The sequence below is a fragment of the Mesoplodon densirostris genome, chromosome 16, assembly GCF_025265405.1.
Source record: "Mesoplodon densirostris isolate mMesDen1 chromosome 16, mMesDen1 primary haplotype, whole genome shotgun sequence".
In the NCBI taxonomy this organism is placed as follows: domain Eukaryota; kingdom Metazoa; phylum Chordata; class Mammalia; order Artiodactyla; family Ziphiidae; genus Mesoplodon; species Mesoplodon densirostris.
The window spans coordinates 47,192,288-47,210,896 of NC_082676.1; the positions used below are offsets into that span (position 1 = coordinate 47,192,288).

Here is an 18,609-nt window from a genome sequence, read left to right on the forward strand (position 1 = left end):
TTGATAGAGCCAGGGGCCTTTGCCAGATACGGGGCTAGAACTCGGGTTTCCCAAATTAAAGTGAGGGACTCCGGCCAAAAGTAGACCTTCCTTTCTTTTTTATCATTTAAACAAACATTCATGCCACTGTCTCTGAACTTGACAACTATTTATGTATCCTGTCTTCAGACTGGATTAACCAGCAGAAGACAAGAATTAGCAGTGGATTCTGGTGGCCATCTGGTCAACCAGATGCTGCTACCCAGGCAGGCCTGGTACCCTCATGAGTATGCCATGGGATCCATCCCTTTGCCTAAGCCAACAGCGTTGGAAGCAATCCTGATTGGACAGAGGAGATCTACTTGGCACCCCAGCAGGGCTGAGGCTGCACACCCTGGGGGATTCAGGACTCAGGTAAGGAGCCTCCCTAGCTATTCACCAGCCTTCCCTCCACATCTCTAGCCTCATTTGTCACCCTCTTCCTGTTCCCACTGGAAATTTTGACCAGTCATTTGGTAAAACATCATGTTGAAGGGTTTGTAGAATTTCCGCAGTCTGTGGATCACATCGGGGTCGATGCGGGGATGAGTCCGACCTTTGCTCTTGCCTAAGCACCTGGGGGCGCTGCTGTCTTCTGGCTTCTTTAGGCAAGGGAACCCCTTGGTTTTGTTGAAATAGAAATGTTTCTCAGTCACAACACGCTTGAGGCCTAGAAAATCCTGTACTTTGGCCATTTCCCCGGCAGGGTCCACTATGAGTCGTTCACCGCTGACGAAGAGGATCTGAGAGAGGGGGAAATACTGGAGCCAGTTTTCCAGATGCAGAGCATAGATCCCTATTCGAATGGCGCTCCAGGAGGCATCGATCAGCCCTAGGGTCCGATTTTTGAAGGCCAGCACCTCGAAGGTGGGGATCTCGGGTTTCTTTGACAGTGTCTGGGTGTAATCGGAGATGGCCCTGGTCACGGGGTTTCTCACCACCACGATGAGTTTGATGTCCTTGGCCATGGAGTGGATGCGCTTGGGGGCCTCATTTGTCACAAAGTAACTTGGTGTCTTCTCCATGGTTAACTGCCCATCCAAAGTCTTAGGCATCACATTTCTGGAAGACGGAGGAAAACAAAAGAGTGATTATTCCTGTCCAGAAATAACTGAACTTGTTGCACGAAATGTATGATATAAATAGCCCAGTGGGGAGCTACCCAATAAAATTCATGTACACTTGGAAGTTCTTTTTGGACTATATATCCCTCTATAGCTCTGATTATAGTATTATCAGAAAAAGCAGCATAAAGCTTGTGCAATTCATTCGTGGGAATCTTATACACCTCCATTTAAATTTCTGCTCTATCTCTTACCAGTTATGTTTAACCTAGATTGACTCTTAATTTCTCTATGTATTAGTTTTATAATCTCTGAAATGAAGATAATGATAGCACCTACTTCACACAGTTGTAAAAAGATTAAGGGAGATAATGCTTTTAAAGCATTTAGCACAGAATCCGGCATGTGTTAATATCTTAATAAATCAAGGATATGGTTGTTGTAGTGACTTACAGAAAGTGTTTGAGCTCAACAAGACCTCAAAGATGATCTAGTCCAGGGGTTGGCAAACTACTACCTGCCTCCTGTGGGTCATTGTATGGCCCACAGCTAAGAATGATTTTTCATCTTTAAAGGATGGGGAAAAAAACTAAATAATAAGACTAAAATTTTGTGATGCATGAAAATTATATGTAATTCAAATTTCAATGCTTATAAATAAACTTTTATTGGAACATGGCCACACATTCCTGTCTGTGGCTGCTTTCTGCATCTACATCAGCAGAGTCGAGTAGTTGCAACAGAGACTATATGACATGCAGAGCTGAACATATTTCCTATCTGGCCCTTTAAGAAAACATTTCTTGATCCCTAACCTAATCCAAAGGCATCTTTATGCAAATGAGGAAACTGAAGCCCAGAGACAGGGAATCAGACAGGCTTTGTGACCTCAGCAAGTTGAATCACATCCCTGAGCCTTATTATCGTCATCTGTAAAAATCCTAAAACTTACTTCAAGTTCAGTTGAGGATGAAACGAATGACATATAGTGTGACATACAGTGTGACAGCATCTAGCATAGAATTAGTTTTATACATGGGATCCGGCTCCCAAGGTTGCCCAGTGAGCCAGTGATAGATCCCACACCAGGACCCATCTCTCTTGGTTTCCTTCCCAAGGTTGCTTCTCCAAACCCATCCCTCCATCCATGTTTGCCTTCAGGGTGGCCTTGTCTTACTTGGGAACTTCAAGAGATTAAAGGAGTTTGATGTACTTGTACCTATCCGTACAGCAGGCCATCTGCCACCATGTGCTCCATCCATCTCCATTAAGTCTATTCACTTCCGAGCCTTGCACCAAAGTGGTACACTTAGGATTACACAAGACCTCTTTGTTATGATGACATGCTTTTAAATGTCTCAGCTAATAAAACTTAATACAGACGAAGATCCCTCAGCTTCCCCTGCCATAATTAAATTTATTTACTATTGCGTGTGTGGAGAAGGAAGGATTCTTCTTTTATCTCTAATTCACATGCTCTGTCAATAATTAATTGCTACTGGGTTTTGAGCTTTCTCGGCAAGCAGTTTTATTAGGCAAGAGGCACTTGCCTCTTGACTAATGTAGAGAAATTCACATGGAGTTTGATGTTGTCCGTGTATAATGGTTGGGCAGTAAGGAGTTTTCAGGTCAAAGCAATAGCCCTGGCCATAAATAATCATGCTCATCTTGAACTGATATTATCTCCCCGGTGTTTTTTTTTTTTAAGAAGATGTTGGGGGTAGGAGTTTATTAATTAATTAATTAATTTTTGCTGTGTTGGGTCTTCGTTTCTGTGTGAGGGCCTTCTCTAGTTGTGGCAAGCGGAGGCCACTCTTCATCGCGGTGCGCAGGCCTCTCACTATCGCGGCCTCTCTTGTTGCGGAGCACAGGCTCCAGATGCGCAGGCTTAGTAGTTGTGGCTCACGGGCCTAGTTGTTCCACGGCATGTGGGATCCTCCCAGACCAGGGCTTGAACCCGTGTCCCCTGCATTAGCAGGCAGATTCTCAACCACTGTGCCACCAGGGAAGCCCCCTCTCCCCGATATTTTGAAAGTTTTCACATTTGTGTGCCTGTTTGGCTCTTATCAGATTTAATTGTGAAGTTTGGAGGGGCAGGGCTAAGGACCACAGTTTTAGGGGAGTCACATGTGCCTGATTTAAGAGTTCTGACTACCTAGGTCACCTTGATGAAGTGAGTACACCCACTCTGAATCTCCATTTTCTCATCTAAAAAATAGGGTTAACAAGAGTCCCTCCCTTATAGGATTGTAATGAAGATTGAATGTGCTAATGCAGGTAAATCACTTAGAATACTGTCCAATGAATGCCAGAATTTTAAAAGCTTAAGCCAGAGGCACAAGATCATTGGCACAGCAATTCTTAGAGAAGAGTAAGGAGAAAATATTTACGTTTGACCAAACGGAAAAGCTGAACAACGTGGGAACTAAGGAACTGATCTAGAAAAGAAGGATATTCTGATTCAAGCCAGTGTCATCAACCATTCTTCCTGATCTGGAGACTGATCTGGAGCAATGGGGAAGCTGCTATTAGTTCAGCTGAAGTTGAAAGAATAGACTGATATCCTACTTTTCTTTTATTTGGAGAGATAGATTCTCTTCTTTTCATAGTATAAAAATATTAAATAAATGTTGAAGCAAAAAATACTGAAGATAGATATTTTTACATGGCCTTTTCCAGATTTTTGCCCCTCAGATATATCTTGCTCCTTTTAATTTGCTGTATTTTTCTTTAGCAAGGAGCAGTTGCTAGGTTTTTCTTCTCATCCAGTCTCTGCCATTCACTTCTTAGACCTCAGTGTTCATCTTTTTTTTTTTTTCCCCCGGTACGCGGGCCTCTCACCGTTGTGGCCTCTCCTGTTGTGGAGCACAGGCTCCAGACGCGCAGGCTCAGCGGCCATGGCTCACGGGCCCAGCTGTTCCGCGGCATGTGGGATCTTCCTGGACCGGGGCACGAACCCGTGTCCCCTGCATCGGCAGGCGGACTCTCAACCACTGCGCCACCAGGGAAGCCCCCTCAGTGTTTATCTTTACATTGACAAATTCATCTCCTTCACTTCAGCTTATTGTTACAGTCTGTCAAGATCTGTGTTGATCTCGAGTCTTCTATCTGAAGCATCTGAGATAAATGGTACCCAGCCTATAAGCCAGTGTGTATAGGGGTAATTATGTGACTAGCTCAGTGCTTGGTGCAAAAAGCAATGAGAGGAGCAGGGCTAGAGAAGGCAATGGAGAAGGGAGAGGGGAGCAGAGGCGGCTCAATGGCTTTGATCCTCATGTGACAGATGGATTACACTATGCACTTGAGGACAGTTCCTGCATTTGGGGCACACATGGTAAAACCATCTCATTAAGCCAAAAGACAACTGTTGTTGCATGAGATACACAGGATTTTTTGCTGGTAAGAAGCTATCCAGTAGCTGCTCAAAATCAATGAAGTAGCAGCACCCCCTTTCCAAAAATGATTCTGAATCAGTTATATTCATTCATTCATTCATTTGTTCCATAAACGCTCACTTCCATAAATGGCAATATACTAGTGAACAAAACAGACAAGTTCTCCTCCCTGACAGAGCTTCCAGTGTAACTACTACATCTGATAAAAGGAGAGTTCTTTATAGCATCACATAAATAACTATTTTAATCAACAGAGTGGGTATCATTACTATTTCACTTTCAGAGAGAAGGAAACAGACTCAGAACCTAAAGATACTTTTTCGAAGTCTCACTGGGTGAGTATATCCTTGGTTCCTAAGCTCACTGGCCAAGCAAACACCTACCACCAGTTTCTGGCAAACAGCAGGTCCTGAATAAGTATCTGTTGAATGAATGGATGAATAAACCATTAATCTCCTGTCCTAAGGCGAGGCTTTGTTGTGATGGGTTTTGTTGTCCTAATCTGGTCACTTCTCAGGCCTTGTCCCCTCACCAGTCTTCTCACCTGGGCCCACGGCCCAGCAGCTATTTCTGTATCTATCCTAGTGTCTCTCTTCCTAAAAGACTAGAGGGGGCAGTCTATGTGTAAGACTAACTTCTCCCAAAGTGGGCTTTGGATCTTGTCTCCCTCTACTTTCTCAGGAATGATTCATCCCAAGTGTCCTTCTCTCTCCTGGTTTTAGGGAAGTTCTTCTCGACTGGGTCTGACATTTTGACTGCCCATGTTCTCACACCTTTCTGTGCTTGAGGAATGGGGAGGAGACCAGTCATACCACAGGGGAGTGAGCAAAGCTAAGGAAGTGAGAAAATAAGGTCAAGGGGTGGGGAGGGAAAGACCACAGGGGGTCTTATGGGCCACAGGCAAGACACTGGGTTTTATTCCATGTGTGATGAGAAACCACTGAAGAACATGAAACAAGAGAACATAAAATTTACATTTTAAGAGATTTTTTTTCCTGGCTGCTTTGCTGAGAACACACAGGCATGTGGCAAGAGCAGAAGGCAGCCTGCTAAGAGGCCATTGCAGGAGACCAGGTTAGAGATGGGGGTGGCAGGAATGCCAGTGGAGAGGGCAACCTAGGAAGAAGTGTTCAGAATTAGGATGCCTTTAAAAGGTAGGGCCAATAGTCCTTTAGGATGGGTGGGATGTGTGTGCAAGAGAGAGAGAATATCAGAGAAGACTCCAAGATTGTTGGCCTGAGCTAATGGGTAAGTAGTAGTGCAGTTTATTGACATGGAGACAACTGAGAAAGAAGCCAGTTTCAGGGGAAGATACCAAGTCTGATTTTGGACTTGGAATCTGAAATACTCAAGTGAAGGAGTTGAGTAAGCATCTTGATACAGGAGTCTGGAACTCAAGGGAGATCCCAGTTGGAGGTGGACATTTATATCATGAGTTCACAGTCCACCTGCCAGAAAGTAGGGCGAAGGAATGTCAGATTCTCTTCACCTTCACTAGTAGAAGGTAGGACCTAACCTCTGCCTATCTGGGGAGTTCTCCTGAATAAGGAAAAGCATTCAGATGCCGGCGTGCAAAACAAATTTTTAAATTCCATAGCAAAGATTTTCACTAAATCCTTTGAATTTCCAGGGTCTTTGATAACTTCCTGTATTACAGAGCTTAGGATAATGTCATAATATGGTTGGTTCCCATGCCCTCCATGGCTAAGCTCAGTTTCCGGAAGCCATGGGCAATGTTTTATTCACCTTTGTATCCCCAGTGCCGGTGGCGTGGCAGCTGCCCCATAACTATGTGTGGTTATTAGATGAATGAACGAATGACATACGAATGAAAACATGATCCGCAGAAGTTAGGAGAATTGGGGCAGTTTGGAGGGCTCCTCTAAGTAGGTTTCCCTCACGTGGGGTTCAGTGTTTCTGAATTCCAAGCCATCCCTCATCTGAAGGACCCTGCACTGCAGTGTGTACCATATGGTGAGAAAACACTGCATCTGGGCTTGGAACGGCTCGTTAACAGTATCTGGGGTGCTCAGAGCAGCCGTGACATCAGCGTCAACACACAGTCCTGAAGCGAGAATCATCCTGCAAGATCACACAGCTGCTCTCACAACCCCAAATGTTTATGAGACACGATCCAACTCGCTCGCCCTCCACCACCTCCACTCTGCTGGTGGGGGAGCTGGGCTGAGCACAAGCCCCATCTGGATGCAGGTCAGCATCCAGGGCTTCATAGGAAACAACAATAATAGCGATCCTACGGTAGTTATCATATGCCATTTATCCAGTGCTCACTCTGTGCCGTTTGGTGGTTGAGAGTTCAAATTCTGAAACCAGATCAATGTCTCTAAGCACGTTCAGACACTGGGCTCTACAGCCTGGTGGTTAAGAGTATAGCCTCCAGATGAACCAAATCTGGATCCACTTATCAGCTATGTGGCTCAGGGCAAATTACTAACCCAAGTAATTTGTGTCTCAGTTGCATTATCTGGAAAACAGGCGTCATAATGATAATACCCATTTCATAGGGATTTTGTGACGATGATATGAGTTAATGCCTAAAAGAGTGCCTCACAGATAGCAGGCTCGCAATACGTTAGCCGTGAATTTTTAAAACAACTTTCTTAAGAAGGTATGACTACCTTCACCACTTCAGAGGTCAGGAAACTGAGGCTCAGTGAAATTGATCTGTTAGTCCAAAGTAACAAGAGGTAGCGTTGAAATTCAACCCCAGGTCTGTTGTGAACTTTAGCCAGAGCTCTTAGTTACTGCCTGGCAATGCTTAACCAAACGACAGAGGCTCAACAAGCTTACATGACTGGCCCAAGGTCACTCTGCTGGTAGATGGCAAAGCTGAATCTTAAATTGAGCCTCATTACGTGCATTGTAAAGGTGGGCTGTCACTGACTCACCACTGGGAGTTACAGAAACCCAGGCCAGAAGCCCCAGAAATTCTTGCCAGATCAAGCTCCGTCATTCAATTTGCGACATCTCCGGGGCGTCATCAATTGAAGCAAATGGACACCGTCACGAATGCCGAGGGAGAAGGCAGTCACCCGTATTAGATGTAAAGAGCCCATTCTCCCTGGAAGGGTTAGCAGCTGAGCCTGCCTTTCGCTTGCCTGAATCAGAGGTATGTGGGCACCTCACATTTTCCCAAAGGCATTATCCAGTGGGATACATGGTGCATAAAGGAGCAATATATTCTGAGGCCTCCAGAAACTGTAACCCAAGAGAATGGTGGTTAGAGCCAGGGCATGAGGTAAGGCTGTTTCTTCTGCATTGAGGAAAGAAACTTAGAAATTCAATCGGGCGCCTGCTACTTGCCAAGCATCGGGACGGGCAATTTCACATATTGTTCTGGCTGAACTGCACAAGTAGCATACAATTCACTGAGCCCATTATAGAGATGTGGAAACTGAGTCAAAGAGACAATAAACCCTGCTCAGGACTACTTTTCGGCCTCATTCTTTTGGAAAGTTCATGCTGCTTTTCAAATCCCAGTTTATGAATCCTGGAATCCCTGAAGATGAAAAGTCAAACCCTTTGGAAACCACATTTCTTATGTAAAGACCCAAGAAAAGCAGCCTTTGCCAGGGCCATATGGCTAAGGACCAAACTGAAGGCGAGAAAGAAGGGATCCTGAGTTATAGCTCTGACTTGAGAACTAACTTGCCGAATGCATTTAGGACAAGGATTTTTCCCTCTCTGGACCTGTACCATGAAAGGGCTATGTTAATGTGAATTCCCTCATTCATTCCAATGAGTGTTTGCTGGTGCTTATTATGTTGGGTATATAGTGATGCTAAAGCAGGCGTGGTACCTGCCCTGCAACAGACTGCAAGTTCTTTGAAGGACACACCTGCATTTCCCATTTTTGTAAAGTGGTCTGTGCTTCAGATGGGGCATCTCTGTTGTGGGCAGAGGTCTCTTTTCAGGCAAAATCACATCTGCCACCAAGAGGGAGAAGGAGGTGACAAAAAAGTGAGGGCAGAGGAGAGGAAAGGAGGGAGAGAGCTGAAGCAAAGGGTGAAGGCGACTAGAAGTGAGAGGAAGGAGAAATGAAGACAAGAGGAAGGAAAGGAGTGAGGAAGGAGGGGAGGAAGAAGGCGGACAGAAGGAGCTGGGCTTTGAGGAAACACAAAGAATTTGAATAACTGGAGAAGAATGAGGAAAGCATTCCAGTTTCTTTTTTTTTTTTTTTTTTTTTTTTTTGCGGTACGCGGGCCTCTCACTGCTGTGGCCTCTCCCGTTGCGGAGCACAGGCTCCGGATGCGCAGGCTCAGCGGCCATGGCTCACGGGCCCAGCTGCTCCGCGGCATGTGGGATCTTCCCGGACCGGGGCACGAAACTGTGTCCGCTGCATTGGCAGGCGGACTCTCAACCACTGCGCCACCAGGGAAGCCCAGCATTCCAGTTTTGAATGACACATGACCACATTGTGGGAGAAGAGAGCAAACCCGGATCTCAGGCACTTTTGTGGTTTTAAAGTTTGTGCCAGGCAGTTAGAGATATTTTAGGATCTATGAAAGAAAAAGAGAGAAAACCATTTATCTGTTCATGAATTTGGCAACTGTCGTGTGCCAGGTACATTAGGAGATACAATGAAGAGCAAGATGTGTCCTGAAGACGTTCACATCTTTTTTTTTTTTTTTTTTTTTGCTGTACGCGGGCCTCTCACTGCTGCGGCCTCTCCCGTTGCGGAGCACAGGCTCCGGACACACAGGCTCCGCGGCCATGGCTCGCGGGCCCAGCCGCTCCGCGGCATGTGGGATCTTCCGGGATCGGGGCACGAACCCGTGTCCCCTGCATCGGCAGGTGGACTCTCAACCACTGCGCCACCAGGGAAGCCCCGTTCACATCTTCTGAAAGAGTAAAAATAGTCTGTGAGGTCTATCCTTGTCTCTGAGGATTCACGGAGTTCCATGAGTTTCAGGTAGAGAATCACTGGCTGAGGGTCGACTTGATTCACCTCCTTTAGAAGCTTGTCAGTGGGTGCTCATTCTGACAAAGGCGGGTGGCTCAGCGTTTGACTTCGGGGTTCCATCTCTGAACCACAAGTGGCTTTAGCAACTCATTTCATGTCTTTTATCCTCAGTTCCATCATCTGTCAAATGGGTATAATAGCATCTCCTCATTCAGAAGAAAAGGTATCAGGCATCCTGGCACAGAGCAAGTATTGGTAAATGTCCCCCCTTGTTATTGCTGCTAGTGTAATGTAGCACATAGTAGGTACAAACAAATTTATTTGTTGAATGAGTGAAGAACACCAGCCTTGCTTAAATTCTGAATCTAAATGCCTATTACTGGTTGTCTAATATATACACCCCTCTGTAAATGATGACCCTGATTCAAGGAAACCCACCTCTCCAATGGGCGTTGATACGACCCACTCTGAGAGGACCAAACAGCTTCTGCTTAGCATAGACTCCAGTGAATTTCTAGAAATCTCTTTCTCCTTGCCATCCCAGGGTGCCCAAGCACTTGGGAAGCTTCAGTGCTAGGCAGAGCTTGGCCACTTTATGGGGCCCATATGGCACAAATCCTAGGCTTGCTTTTATTTCTCCTTGTCATCCCTGGCTTTTCCCAGTTCCCCCCGGGGGCTTCAGCATCAGTAGGCCACCATATGACAGAAGCTGACTTGTTCATATGTTTTTTGTTTGTTTGTTTGTTTGTTTGCAGTATGCGGGCCTCTCACTGTTGTGGCCTCTCCTGTTGCGGAGCACAGGCTCCGGACACGGAGGCTCAGCGGCCATGGCTCACAGCCCCAGCCGCTCTGCGGCATGTGGGATCCTCCCAGACCGGGGCACGAACCCGCGTCCCCTGCATCGGTAGGCGGACTCTCAACCACTGCGCCACCAGGGAAGCCCCATATGGTTTGATTTAGAAAACACATATGGACAAAAAACAACTATGAATTTGACAATCCCTTAAAATGAATTTGTGATTGAGTCATCACCACTGAATCTACATTTTTGAATGTGGCCATGTGTGTGCGTATGTGTGTGTATGAGATTTTTATTGATTTAGTTTATACTCAGTGTTTGGTATCTATAGGGATGTGAAGGTCCCTGCAATAATTCTCAAGCCCACAGGTTGGGAAGCAGGGTTCTAAAATCTAAATCTCTGCCTACTTACAACCTCAGCTCCATCGGTGCCTTCTTACCCACAACTCTCCCTCCAATCTGTCCTCTCTTGTTATTTGACCACCTCACTCCAGATATTCGAAAACAAGATGCTCCCTGATTTTTGAATTCACAAGATCACGGCTCACTTCACCTGCCCCTGACTGGGGATTCCACCCGGAGTCTACTTCTCTGATCCTTTATTCATACACATTCAAAGAGCGTCCCACTGCAGAACCTCATACACCAACTTCTATTAGCTGTTTTATTGTATTTTCTTTCCTCAGGCTCAGCGTTTCAAAGGGCAGGTGCCACCATGAAATGATGATTATGGAGGTGTCAGCGTTGTCTGCCTGGGCACCTTGTGCTCACGATTTAACAGACGGTGACAGGAGAGGGCTCCTCTCGGGAAGGCCCCATTCCAGGTCTCTCCACCGCACACTGCACTCCCAGCTGTGTGTCTGCTCATCCCTGCCTTGGGGAGGCTGCCAGCCCTGCTTCCTTCTCACCTGCATCCTGTGGCTGAGCCAAGCTCTGCTTGCTCCTGCTGAGTCTGTCTCTGTCACCCTTTGCATGTCTCAGCCCTACTGTGTGGCTCTATCCTGGCTCTGCCATCCTCACTCTAAAGGACTTTGGGAAACTTATTTAACCACCTCAAGCCTCAGTTTCCTCATACAATGGGTATCACAAGCAAGACCTATCTCAGAGCATGTTTTATGAAGGTTGAAAGGGCCGGTGCTTATGATGCTGCTGTAGAATGCATGTGTGTGCCCCCCTCCACACAATTCATATGTTAAATCCTAACACCCAATGGGATGGTATTGGGGGTGTGGCCTTTGAGAGGGGATTAGGTCATGAGGGTGGAGCTCTCATGAATAGAATTAGTGCCCTTATGAAAGAGACCCCAGAAAGCTCCCTCCCACCTTCTGCGGTGTGAGGACGTAGTGAAAAGATAGCCCTCTGTGAGCCAGGAAGCAGGTTCTCACCAGGCAGTGAATCTGCCAGCATCTTGATCCTGGAATTCTCAGCTTTTAGAACTGTAAGAAATAAGTGTTTGTTGCTTAAGCCACTCAGTCTATGGTATTTTTGTTATAGCAGCCAGAATAAACGAAGGCTTAGCACAGAGCCTGGAAGGAATTAACTGCTGAGTACAAGTGTTAATTATTGTTGCTATTATATATGAATCCTGTTTACTCACTGTGCATTCACAGAGAATGCCATCTTAGGACCTGTGCTGACGGTGAGGTTATTTCATGTTTATCTCATGTGCATCCTTAAAACAAACTTTGTTTTTGTAAATAATTTGTACGTGTCTCTTCCTTGTGATGCAAGGAATCTAATCGGCTAGACCGATATATATATAATAAAACATTGGATGTTTTATTGGTGGAAGGGCTGCTCAGGTCGACTCACACCTGGTCATGAAAACTTGTTAAATAACTCGGTCAAGATGGAGGCATCCATGCATATGAAGGACAGGTGTGAATGGTGCTGGGAAGAACAATATTTTGTCACACGGCCAGGCACCAACTCTAGTGTTGAAGGAAACTTGTTCTCTCCACCAACAGAATGCAGCCCAGAAACCCTTCTTTTTCCTACATTTGGCCAGGATGGCAGGACCTCCTCTCCTACAAAGTGCCCAAGTAAGAGCCTTCCAGGTGTGTCCTTGAGATATTTCCTTCATAAGGTTGCATCCCCAAATCAAGATCTCTAGCTTCAATGATGTAAAGCACAATCATAAATTAATCAGTGCACCCTACTGTGCCTGTACTTAGACCTGACTTTCACAGCTTGGGGCACATGAAATACTAAACAGATTTTCAAACCCATCCATCTGATCGTATAACAGATGGAGAAATAACAAATAGGAAAGAAGATCAGTGCACACCTAGAAAGATATACACAAACAGGCACACAAACTGTGCCCCAAAGATTGAAGATTCTAATATTATATCATCAGATATTCATGCACACTGATCTCCTACAGAGTGTTTCTTTTTCTCTTTCACACACACACACACACACACCCCTCTACTCTTCCCACAACTGGCTCCTTCTTTTTCGGTATGCAGGCCTCCCACTGTTGCGGCCCCTCCCGCTGCGGAGCACAGGCTCCGGACGCGCAGGCTCAGCGGCCATGGCTCATGGGCCCAGCCGCTCCGCAGCATGTGGGATCTTCCCGGACCGGGGCACAAACCCGTGTCCCCTGCATCGGCGGGCGGACTCTCAACCACTGCGCCACCAAGGAAGCCCCAACTGGCTCCTTCTTATTATTCAAGTCTTGGCTCAAACATCACCTACTCAGAGGGCAATCCCCTTCCCCAGGCACCATCTAAATCACCCTCCTTCACACCAGTCTCTTTTGTTCACTTCCTAGGGCTTCTTGTTATCTGACATTATCTTGTTTATGTGTTCATTTTCTTGTGTCTAGTCTGTCTGTCCTAAAGGAAGCAAGCTCCCAAGAAGGAACACAGTTTGGGACTTCTGCATACTGCTGAATCTCCAGCATCTCACTTAGTGCCTAGAATTGAGACATAGGTCTCAATAAATATTTGTCCAATGATGGAAGAGATGAAGGAACGAAGGGGAAAAAAAGCACAGCTGGAAAGAAGAGAAGGGAGAATAAAGGAAAAGAGGAAGGAAGAGAGGGAGGGAGGAAGGGAAGGAGGAAGGATAGGAGGAAAGAGAGTTAGGAAGAAGGATGGAGAGACCATCATTCAGGTCTCATAGTAAATGTCTGGCTTTGGATTATTAGGAAAGCCACTAGCCACATGGAACTATTTAAATTTAAATTAATTAAAATTAAATTGAATTAAAGATTTAATTTCTCAGGGACAATAGCCACATCTCAAGTGCACAATAGCTACAAATGGCCAATGGCTACTGTGTTAGAGGTACAGCTCTAGTATATTCCATCATCATGTAACATTCTATTGGATAACGCTGGTCTGGTCCATCAGCTATGATTTTTGTGACATCAACATACCACTCAGAAGTCATCTCTCAGAGAGGCTTTCCCTGATCATTCTATCAAAAATCATGCCTGCTCCAAGTTACTGTCTATCCCATTGTCTGGTTTCTCTTCTTGTTCACACCGTGTGGCATTGGTCAAGATTTGGAATTATCTACTTTACTTACCAGTTCACATGATTTCTGATGCCCTTCGACCTGGAACTGAACTCTGCAATGGCAGAGCTTTGTCTTATTCACTAGGTGCTCTATCTGTCTCTAATGGAGCATTGTATATAATAGGTACTTAATAAATGACAATGAATAAACGAATGACCCCTCTGGATGTGCACATTTACATTTGTACACATTTTACACATTTTACTCACTTCATGCATCCATGCAGCAAGACAAGGGAAGTGAAGTAAGGTCTAAGCTGGTGGTAGGTGGGCCTCCATCCCTTCACCACCAGCTGGTGAGAAGGTAGAAAAGGCTGAGTGCTGATGCTTCTCTTGCTCACGACCCAACCCCCTTCACTGAGGCTCTGCACATCTTGCCACACTTCTCAGGGGCTGGACTCAGCGTCCTAGCCAGGCTCTAGCACCAAGGGGCGGGAGCCTTGGGAAAATCCAGGTCCATGGAGCTGTGCTGCTGGCTGGCAGGGGAGGAGCACATACAAAGTCACAGCCTTGGGCTTCCCTGGTGGCGCAGTGGTTGAGAGTCCGCCTGCCAATGCAGGGGATGTGGGTTCGTGCCCCGGTCCGGGAAGATCCCACATGCCGCGGAGCGGCTGGGCCCATGAGCCATGGCTGCTGAGCCTGCGCGTCCGGAGCCTGTGCTCCGCAACGGGAGGGGCCACAACAGTGAGAGGCCCGCGTACAGCAAAATAATAATAATAATAATAATAAAGTCACAGCCTTTGCTGCATGTCTGATCAATTGCCTACAGACTTATTCCTCTCACATCTATCCACAATGACACTGCAGTCATGGTATCAACGTGTTAAGAAAGCTCCATTTTTGGAGGATGTTTTCAGGGGGAATGAATATTCCCTTGCTGTTCTCTTTTTACGCTCCTCCCTAGACCCTCTCACAACAGTCCTGGCAGAGTAAGATTCTGCTTATGCTGAAAGATCCCAGGGAAGCAGGACATTGCCCCCAGATGACTGTGGATCTCATCTTCTGCCTGGACTTACTCTTCCTGGTCTACAGAATTTTTGGTCCCATTCCGGAGCTCGGTACACATTTGATATGCTGCCTTGGGAAACAGGCTTCCTCTTTACTTGTCAACCTGTGTGGATGTGTTCTTTCTTTTTACGGTACGCGGGCCTCTCTCACTGCTGCGGCCTCTCCCATTGTGGAGCACAGGCTCCGGATGCGCAGTCTCAGCGGCCATGGCCCACGAGCCCAGGCGCTCCGCGGCATGTGGGATCTTCCCGGACCGGGGCACGAACTCGTGTCCCCTGCATCGGCAGGCGGACTATCAACCACTGTGCCACCAGGGAAGCCCCGGATGTGTTCTTAATAAGCCTCAAACCTGTGCACCTTGAATTGGGTAGATATGCTACTCTGATTCCAGGGGAACCAGATGTTTCCGTTTCTAGGTCCAGATAGCTGGCTTAGTTGCAGAAAAACATAACACCACTGACTCCTCTCCAGATAGATGTTTCCCACTGCCTAGAGCTCCCCATCTGCCTTCAGTCACCCCTGACCGTCTTTCATCATTAGTCTCATAGCTTAGCCCTCCTGCACAGAGCCCGGTGTCTTTGGGTGAATATGTATGCACTTGGGAGTATGTTGACACAAATAGTATACTACCCTATGCAGCATTCTAAAATTTGGGTTTTTGCTCGGTGCTTTGTGAACACCTAGAGGGGTGGGATAGGGAGGGTGGGAGGGAGATGCAAGAGGGAGGAGATATGGGGATATATTTATACATATAGCTGATTCACTTTGTTATAAAGCAGAAACTAACACACCATTGTAAAGCAATTATACTCCAATAAAGATGTTTAAAAAATAAAATAAAATTTGGGTTTTCTACTCAAGAATACTTCTTGATCTCTACGTCTGTGTCTCTATTTCTGCTTTGCAAATAAGATCATCTATATATGTATACGTATAGCCGATTCACTTTGCTGTACAGTAGAAACTAACACAACATTGTAAAGCAACTACACTCCAATAAAATTAATTTAAAAAAATAAAAATAAAAAAAGAATGCTTCTTGAGATTTTCCCTTATCAATTCACTTCCCATTTTTAAATGGATGTTGCATTCTATAGCATATGAAAACCACAGTTTATTTAGCCATTTCCCTGTAAAGGCTCCTTGGATTTTCATCAATTTTCCATGATGACAAAGAAGGCTAACGTGAGCACCTTTGCACATGCCTCTCTTTGTATGTACCCGTTTGAGTATTTTCCTAACACAGCCCTACAGAAGTTGGGTTGTTGGGTCATGGGAGTTTGTGTCTAAAGGCCATAATAGATACTGGCACATTGCCCTCCATGGTGGTCATGCCAAATTATGCTCCCACTCATACTGTGTGAGAATATCCCTGTCCCATCACCAGCTTCTAATGGTACTGATCCTTTTTATTTCACCAACCTGGTGATAACCATCCTTCAGGACTCAGCCCACATGCCCTGTTTTCCCCGGGATGACAAAACACTTCCCTGCTGTGGACTCTGCTGCCTGGTCTATTTCTACCATTGACTCATCCCACAATATGGCACATACGTATTTCCTTGTCTTCTTTATCAGACTCTGAGCAACTTGGGGAAAAGGCCAAAATGGTTCCCAGGAAAAGCTTGCTTGGTTGGACTAGATTAATCCCCTGTTCTTTCCAGATGCTATAACAGACCTTTGCCAGGAATGCTTGTGCCCCTGGCAGCACCAGGAACAGGTGGAGTGTCATGTGAACTTTGGGCATCGAGAAATATTGATGGGAAAATAACCTATGCAGAAATGAGTGTGACTGGGTGCAACCAAGCAGAAGTAAGGGAGGGACAAAACTCAAAGGAAGGGTCTGCTGGCAAGAATAAACTGTAGCCAGGCCCTGCTGACTCCTGCACGTCAGCTCGGTGAGGAGTGCTGTGCTCTGGCCACAGCCCTGCTGTGCACCCCCTGCACTCTGCATTTTAGCCTCTTAGAATTATCTTGTCATTTCCTGGAAACAATGGATTTTATCATATCTTAGATTTTGCATATGATGTTCCAGGTTCCTGATATACCCTTTCCTTCCTGCCCACTGACTGGTGGAGCCCTTGTTCATGGCATGCCTGACCCAAAGGCTTCCTGCTCTGTACAGCTTCCCTGAAACATATATAATATAGTATAGTATAGTATAGTATAATATAATATAATATAAATATAAATATATCATAAATATATACCAACCCATAAATTACTAATAGCATTGCATCTATCTGTGTGACGCTCCCCACCATCTCAAACATTCCCGGATGTTGTGCCAGAGGGGTAGATGAGAGAAAGAAAGAGGAAGAAGGGGAGGCGCAGTGAGTACGTGAGCATTCTGGAAAAACACCACACTGGTAATTAGATGGTCAGCCTGGAAATGATTCTCATCCTTTCTGCTAATTGATTGACCAAAACCAGTCTTGTGACCCCCACCCACCCACAAGGGAACAAGAAAGCTGAGAGTTACTAGAGAAATGACCTAAAGACTAAAAAACCCACTCTCCTGAATTTTGAGTTTGTTATTCTCTTGTATGTGGGTATATCATATGTTGCATTTCTAAACGATATGCTGTTTAGTTTTGTTGTTTTTTTCCAAAAGGGCATAATACTCTAGTCTTCTGTTAATTTTTAAAAACTTAAACAATATCTTTATAAAATCTATTAATGCCATTGCATTTACTGTTAGTGAATCCATTTTCACTGCTGTATAAGATTCCATTGTGTGGACATGGCATTATTTATCCATTTTTTCTGATGATGGACATTGGGGTTGTTTGCTTTATGAACAATGTTGCTATGTAAATTCTTGTACATGCCCCCTGGTATAAAGGGGAAGAATCTCTCTTGGGTATTTTCCAAATAATGAAAATACTGAATCATGAGCTCTGAGATGCTTACCTTTATAAGATGATGGCGCTTAAGTTATATTCCCTCTACCTGTGCAGAAGAGCTCACATTCATCCTCCTTGTGACTTAATGTCTGCTACTGTCTTACTTTGAATTTCTCTCAGTTTGGGAGATCTTTTTCATTTATTGATGATTTGTGTTTCCTCCTTGTTGAAATATCTGTATCTTTTGCCCATTTTTCTATTGGATTGTTTTTCTAGATTGCAATAATCTTCTCCCAGTTTGTGGCTTAACTTATGATCTTCTTTATGTGTATTTGATGGTCAAAAGTCTTAATGTTAAAGTAGTTTAATTTACCACTCCTGCTTCTTATTTAAGAAATCCTTCTCTACCTGAGAATGAATATATATATATATATATATACATGTATATATGGAAATTGAAGGAAAAAATTATGTGGCTCTCTGGGAGAAACCTGTTCTAAGCAGAGGAAACAGTTAGTGCAAAGGTCCTGGGGTAGGAGGGTTCTTAGTGTGCACAGAGGCAAGGTGGAGGCCAGTGGGACTGGAGGCCACGGCAGAAGACGATATCAGAGAGGTAATGGGAGGCCTGATGATGAAACTTCATTCTGAGTGTGATGGGAAGCCCTTGGAGTTTTTTGAGCAGAAGACTAAGTGTCATGATCTGAATTGCAATTTTCCAGGAACACTTTCCACAGATGAATTGGAATTGACTGCACAGGGATTTAGAAGCTGGGAAGCTCTAAGGAAGCGATTGCAGCTGTCCAGATAAGAGATGACGGTGGGAGTGATGTGGTGGGCAGAGTCTGGGCATACTTGGAAGAAAGAGCTAATAGAATTTGCGGATGGATTATATTTGGACTGTAAGGGGAATGGGAGGTGTTAGGGTGACTCCAAGGCAACAGCCCTGAGCAACTGGGTTGGAGGAAGACATTGAGAGAAGATCTGGGTTTAGAGTGGGGGAAGATTAGGAGCTCTGCTTCAGACACGTT

The 18,609-nt window shown here is 45.3% G+C and overlaps 1 protein-coding gene across 1 annotated transcript in view; it reads right to left on the bottom strand.

Annotated features, from left to right (window-relative positions):
• Positions 1-443: 443 nt before the first annotated feature.
• HS3ST4 (heparan sulfate-glucosamine 3-sulfotransferase 4) overlaps positions 444-18,609 on the bottom strand; it is a 414,289-nt gene continuing 396,123 nt past the window's right edge. Inside the window, exon 2 of the mRNA XM_060078458.1 lies at positions 444-1,080. Coding sequence (XP_059934441.1) covers positions 444-1,080 — 637 coding nt within the window. The remainder of the gene's footprint in view (positions 1,081-18,609) is intronic.